The sequence below is a fragment of the Bidens hawaiensis genome, unplaced genomic scaffold (assembly GCF_021521415.1).
Source record: "Bidens hawaiensis isolate Kalapana, Puna unplaced genomic scaffold, B.hawaiensis_p1.1 tig00074316_1, whole genome shotgun sequence".
In the NCBI taxonomy this organism is placed as follows: Eukaryota; Viridiplantae; Streptophyta; class Magnoliopsida; order Asterales; family Asteraceae; genus Bidens; species Bidens hawaiensis.
In genome coordinates this window covers 28,074-35,446 of record NW_027502888.1, presented here as the reverse complement: position 1 = coordinate 35,446, position 7,373 = coordinate 28,074, and the positions used below count along the sequence as shown (strand labels likewise).

Sequence of the window (7,373 nt, the reverse complement as noted above, 5' to 3'; positions counted from 1 at the left end):
AGATCCTGTTAGTGTGGATCCGAAACCCTTGCATAGACAAGCTTCCTTGAGTCTTTAAGGAATTGGATTGATCTCCATCCTTTCCCTATACTGAGCCACGTGTTCTTCCGGATCAGTGGTCCCATCATACACCTTCATGTTGGGGGTTTGAAAGCATTTTGGGATCTCCGCATCGCATATCGGTGGAGCAAATCTGGACAGCTTGTGGCTCCCTTCTGGTATTTTAGGAATTGGACGAACCACTCCTGGCACGCTGGATATCATATCCTTAAGCTTCTGAAGTTCCCTAGCCATAGCCTGACTGATACCTGCATCCTGCATAGAGCCAAGGTTAGTGTCTGAGGATATGTGATTATAGGCGTTACCTCTTGGTTGGTTGAACGTTGGCATCCTAGAAGTGTAGTTAAGATAAGAGGCATCTGCTACAGTAGCAGGTCCACCAGAGGCAATGGTCTGCATGGGGATGATGTCCCCTTCATGGACCTCAGAAGACCTTTGATGGTGAATTCCTGAGGATCTTGATTCTGCCAGAAGGATCCTTGAGGTTGGGAGCTGAAGGATCCTTGAGGATACAACCCAGAGGTTCCTGGTTGAAGGATGGATGATCCTTGTTGAAGGAACGAGGATCCTTGAGTTTGCTGACCCATGGACCCTTGTTGAAGGATAAATAATCCTGGCTGAACGAACGAGGATCTTTGAGTTTGTTGACCCATGAACCCCTGTTGAAGGATAGATGGTCCTGGCTGAAAGAACGAGGATCCTTGAGTTTGTTGACCCACGGACCCTGATTGAAGGATGGATGATCCTTGCTGAAGGATCGAGGATCCTTGAGTATGTTGAGCCACGGATCCTGGAGTAATGAAATCCAGCACCCTAGGCATCAAGGGAGTCTGATCCTCCGCTGGCCTCTTTCTTTTCTTGAGATCTTCAATTTCATGTAGGATCCTCTGGTTGGTTTTGTTCCGCTGCTCCATGTATGCCTTAACCTGTGAAAACATTGCAGAAACATCATTGTTAGATTTGACCATCGAAGTGGCAGCAGTGGTTTGAGCTCTGGAAGACTGGAATTTGTGTCTTGTTTCCAGCCGTGGTGGTCCTTGGTGCTCCCGTAATTGGAGGAGGCATCGGCGGCAAAGTTCTTGATGAGAGAGAAACCGAGGATGGCATGGTTGATGAAGCAGAGGTTGATTGAGAGGCCATTGATGGTGATATGGGTATGAAAGATTGAAAATTGATAGGAAATAATCTGGATTATAGCACCAATTGCCCCACGGTGGGCGCCAAATTGTTACGATAGAGTTGTAATCAGTTTTTTGAGTTAGATCGATTTTCTGATTAATAAACAAGAGGTATTTGTTTAATTCGTGTTTGATTATCGATCTGGGACTTGATATACAACAAAAATAATTCTCCTGAATCTTTTCCTTTAAGTTACAATTCTATGGAATCTATTGCTCTAACTCTCGAGTAGTTAGATGGAAAATATGTATAACTATACGGGTGTGTTCGGTTCACAAATTTTTGTTAGGGAATTGGAATTATTCAAATGAATTGGATTTGGAACTGAATCTTTTCGAAAGAAATTGGAATTTAAAAGAAATGGAATCCATTCAAGTTATATGAATTTGAGAGTGTGTTTGGTTGGTGAATTTTTTTTCGAAGTACTTGGAATTTATCATAAAATTGAAATCTATCACTACACCCACAATCTACCAAACTCGTAATCGACTCTGACGTACAACCAACACCGGACGCATTACTAGTAATGGACGTGTAGGCGACACCAAAGACGTTAACGGCGCCGGGCACTTAATCAACTTCATACGCATGATGCGTTAACCAGCTTCAGACGCATAAGTCATAACGCCATTAACTTGTCCGTTGCCGGTTAACGTCTCCAGTGTCAGTTACGTGTCCGAAGTCGGTTAACAGGTCCGGAAACCGATGTTGGTTAACGTGCCTGGTGTTGGTATACACGCCCAACACCGGTTAACAAGTCCGCGTCGGTTACCTGTTTGAAGTCGGTCAACACGCCGATGTTCGATGCCAGTTAACCCGTTCAGAGTCAGATGTCGGTTAACATGTCTAGGTTCAGGTATATGTCCGACATGAGGCAACGTGTCCAACGCCAGTCGCTTGGTAAGCGTCTGACACCAGTTAAAGCGCCTTTCGCCTTAATGCGACAGGTGTCCGACGTCAATTAACGCATTGGACGTTGATTAGCGTGTCTGGTGTCGATCGCACTTTTGATGCTGGTTAACGCGTTCGGCACACCGGTTACGGGTGTGAAACCCGTTAACCCATTCCATTCACTTCTGTGAGAAATTCTTCACATGTTGGAAGGATTTGTGTAATCCTTAAGTGAATGAATTTGCTAGAATTATAATTCCAAGTCATTTGTTAACAAACACATTTTCAATGGAACTGAAATCCAATTCTTTTGTGAACCAAACACATTAAAAAGGAAATGCTTTAAATTCCAATTTCATCGAATTACTTTGAATTTTGTGAACTGAACACACGCCCTACATTTCATTCAAAGAATTATATGATTTAAACTTTTATATTACCTTACTTTCATTTATAATGCGATGTAGAAATTAAAGATCCTCTCAAAAGTAATTATACACAAATTACAAGCCGCCATTTACGAATCATGTGGAATAAATTAAACTTTTTTTTTCTTAATTTGGACAAATTATGAAACATAGATCTATCAAGTGGCTTTTGCGGTAGTTGAGTTTTGGGCAATTTAAACAACTAATTTGCCAAATATTGGTTCATTCACTAAACCGGGAGTCGACTCTAGCTGTTAAGATGTCATCTCGAGAATACTCAGATGATGAGCATGCTCATACTCTGACCAAAACATGAATCTACGAGATCAGAAGATCAGGCACTTACCTCCTACACGATGGTAGCAAACAGGTCCAGTTGCGTTCGTCCCACATCGACCATTAGCCAGAGTACAGTTATTACACGCGTCGTTATTGGCAAACCACTCTAGCTTAAAACCAGCCTGCAAGGCTTTCCTCAAATCATCCTCTGAATTAACATTGGCGTTATCACGATCCACTGGTACGGTGATATAATTGTTGCATTGCACAAAGAGACTGCCAATTTCAGAGACAAACGCACTGGTTCTGTAGAAATAACTATCAGTACTCTGGCCAGTCCTGTTCACATCACAACGGAATCGAAAAACAGCAGTTGCGGGCAGCGGTATATTATCTTGGCATCCATAGAACAGAGATACATTCTCCTGGTTGAAATTATTGCCGTTAAAAAGCGTGGAGTTATAGGTGGTGTTGCGGAGATCTTGAGGGCAAATGGTGTCCCACAGATCATTTCTAGCAATAGTCATCCTACGTGTACTGCTATCGGTGTCTAGGACCCGATAGCCTACTGAATCTAAACGGAGCACAGGAACATTAGATTCGCAAGTTAGCTGAAAACTTGGGTGGCCACAGTATTTTGGCCGCCCAAATCCCCAAAAGGGATACTGAAAGTCTTCGCCTCCACACCGGGCCGGGCCACATGACTCGTATGATGGACTTTCCTGGCACCGGAAGGTTGGGAAATGAATGAGGGTGGCTAGAACTAGAGCCAGTGTTATGGCGACAATGGGGCGGCTCAGGTCTAGACGGGGTCTCATTATGGTTCGGGCTGTTTGGGAGGAAACTAGGAATGATGATGAACAATGGTCAATGAATGAAATACAGAGGAGGGTGGTTTATGGAATAATAAAATGTGAACAAGTCTGTCGATTGATTGATTGATTGAACAAGTCTGTTGATTTTTCTTTTTTTCCAGTCGTCAACTTTCATTACCAACGAATAACACGTATTTAAAAATTATCTTACTCGTCTTATTTAGGCCCGGCCAACCTAAGGCTGAGGGGTGTGGAGCGCGAGAGGGGGCGCGTGAGCTCATCCGCTCGCGCCCCGGGGCGCGAGCGCCACACCACCGAGGCGCGAGAGGGGCGCGAAAGGGGCGCGAGCACGCAGACCAAGGCGGGCGCAAGGCCAGTCACGGCTGAAAATGGGCGTAAAGTTGGCTTGGGAATGCGTGCAGAGCCGTTGGGGCTTAGAAATAGAGCCGTTGGCTCTTTAAGTTTATTAAAAAAATAAAATTTTTCCGGCAAGTGTATCTATTTGTTTGAGATATATATAGTTGTTTTGTTTTTGTTTAGAAAGAAGAAGTGTTGGGAAGAAAAATAAACCTAGGATTCATAAAGAGAGATATATAGGAAGATGGTGGTTATAGAGAGATAGATACATATATATATATATATATGTGTGTATCTATCTATGAAAGAAAGAAAGAAAGTGTAGAATAGATTGAGATAGAGTGGGGTTGAGTTACGGGTTATCAGCAGCTTTTCTTGATCACTAGATCTTGTCTAAAATTCTCTGCCAAATTATATATGCACCTACCTTCTCTCTCTATATATATGTATGTATCGTATCATATCATATCATACATGTGTGTGTGGTTTGGGTTAATGTGTTTTTTTAATTAATGTGTGTTTTTTTAAATAATTTATGAGTTTTTTTAATAATACGTTTTTTTAATACATTTATAAAAAAATAAAAAAAAAAACCGCTCGCGCCCCCTCTCGCGCCCCTCCACACCAGGGCCAGGGGCGCGAGCACCACAACCAACACCCATCTTATCAAGTTTCTCTCTCTGCCACACGTCACAATATTATTGGCTGGAGCCCCCACTCGCGCCCCCCCACACCCCTCAGCCTAATAAAACTTAGAAGTCAAAGTTCTCGTCGGATTGGCTTAATATGTTAGTATTTTCTAATTTATTTTTAAGTTTTTGTTTACTTTATTTTAACCGTGAATTTCCTTTAATTATTGTTGATAGTAGGATTTAAACTCAGGCCTCCCAAACCCTTCTAACCCATGGTGTTTACTTAATGCATTCTTATCATTATAATCGAATAAATATTTTAAATAAAACAATTTATAAATTTTGATATTTGAAATATTTTTTTCATGTTTAATATGAATATCGTATTTCTTAACTTATTTATAGAGTTATTAATCTTCTTTTTTAGTTTTAGAAATGAAATAAGACTGATATCTAGATTTCACTAATTTCAGTGATTGAAATGATGGCAACTTACACACTTGTTAGTTTATGGATAAATAATATAGTGATTAATACGTTGTTGAATAGTCTACGCGCATGCTGTATGATCAAGGTTCTTGAATCTGGAGGAATAGGGTCCGGGAAACATATGGCAATTGACGTTGATTCTTTAGCTGATTGAAATAGAATGAGAGCTGATTGATGGAAGTAAAATCAGGATAAGTGGGTGTTGATTCTTTAGCTGCCAAATCTAGCTCACGATATAACTTAAACGTTTTAAATTGTTAAAGCTTTTAAAAAGAGGGGGTGTTTATGTTGATAAATTTGTATTGACCGACTTGGTGTGATGGCCAAAATCTGCACCTGACCTTTTCAGATTTACCTATGCTTAATCATTTTGGTCCCCTATCGAGGAGATAAGTTACATGGATTATTGTAAAGTGTATATTTAATTTCTACAAATGTGTCATATTTAAAACATTGCATATAAATAGATAATTTAAATACTTTTCATCCTTCGGAAAAAAGTTTAGGTACATCAGATTACTAGATTAGGAAGTTCTAAATCGTGTATGTAACTCACTAAGTATTTTCCTTCTAACAAAATTAATAGTCGAATGTGATATTAGTTTCAAATAATGGGAAGTTCTCTTACATGAAATTCGAAAAGTTATTTTAATCTTATAAAATAAGACCAAATGATTTCCTAATATAGATACCTAACAATTGCACTGCTTGGGGTGAAACTTGAAAAACCCAATTGTTCTGTAATATTTATGATAATTATATTTCTGATACAAGTTGGAATCTATAATAAAACAACACAATTGCTGTAGGTAAAAAAGGAAATAATAGTAATTAAGAAAAAAGGAAATAAAAGGAAAATTATAATAAATCTTATACTCCCCCTCAAGTTGGAGCATGGAGGTCACAAGTGCCCAACTTGTCAAGTAACGCACAAAGTTGATGTGTGCCAAGTGCTTTTGTTAGATGGTCGGCAACTTGCATTTTTGTGTGAATATGAATAGGTTTAACTACTTTAGACTCCACTCTTTCTTTTACGAAATAACAATCCATCTCAACGTGTTTTGTTCTTTCGTGAAAACGGGATTGTTGGTGATATGATGAACGGCATGGTTATCACAAAACAATGTGGTCGGGTCATTTTGAGGAATGCCTAGTTCCGTTAGAAGCCATCTCACCCATAAAATACTTCACTAACCGTGGATGCCATGGCCCGATATTCACCTCAGCAGATGAATGGGAAACAACACTTTGTTTCTTCGATTTTTAAGAGATTAATCCTCCACCTAGCAAAAGAACATAACCAGTTCTGGACCTCCTAGTGAAATGACACCCAAGCCAATCCGAGTCGCAATAAGCAACAAGATTGGTTCCACCATTCTTTGGAAGAAGAATACCTTGGACCGTAGTACTTTTGAGATACCACAACACTCGGGTAGCGGGCTCCATTTGAGTTTGTCTTGGATCACCAACAAATTGACTCAGAATGTTGACCGAGTAGGCAATATCTGGTCGTGTAGCTTGAAGGTATAGTAAGCGGCCAACTAGTCTTCGGTATTGGTGAGCATCAACTCGAGGTTCTTCATCATCCTTTTCCAACTTTAAATTTTGCTCCATAGGAAAAGGGCTCGGTCTACACCCTAGCATGCCACAATCTTCCAGAATGTAAAGGGTGTATTTCCTTTGGCTCAAACTAAGCCGACTTGTGTCCGGGCAACCTCGATCCCTAGAAAGTAATTCAAGGGACCAAGGTCCTTTATACTAAAACGGTTGTCAAGATAGGTTTTCGTTTGTTGTATTTTGCCCATGTAATTTCCAACAACGATTTAGAGTGAACCTATGCGACCTTATATCTTGGACAACGTGAGCTAATAGGTCATATAAGCTACAATTAAACTTAAAAGGATATCGTAAGAAGTAGACCAGTCAAGAAGTCAACCTTTGAGTTTATCTATTAACAATATATTTTTCACTAAATTGAAAAACTACCTATGCTATAAATGATTATCATGAAACAATATATTTACACCTAATTAGAAAAAAAAACCTACCTGCTCATGTTTGTAAAAGTCTTACTCATTGTTTGTCGTTTCTTACAAAGTTTTCAGTTATTTTAATTTGACTTTTCGACTGTTATACACAATATATGATAAATATTTTCTCCCACGGAATTTGGGAGACACAAAAAACTTTTCCAACTGAATTTGAAATTCGTCCTAGAAAACTTAAGAGTAGGTTGTGCTAGT

At 39.7% G+C, this 7,373-nt stretch overlaps 1 protein-coding gene across 1 annotated transcript; it reads right to left on the bottom strand.

The window, feature by feature from the left end:
- Positions 1–2,904: 2,904 nt before the first annotated feature.
- LOC143606328 (LEAF RUST 10 DISEASE-RESISTANCE LOCUS RECEPTOR-LIKE PROTEIN KINASE-like 2.5) lies at positions 2,905–3,655 on the bottom strand (the record flags this gene model as incomplete). Its single annotated transcript, XM_077082129.1, has 1 exon — positions 2,905–3,655. A coding segment is annotated over exon 1 (751 nt), but the record flags the coding sequence as incomplete, so codon positions are not given.
- Positions 3,656–7,373: the final 3,718 nt, after the last annotated feature.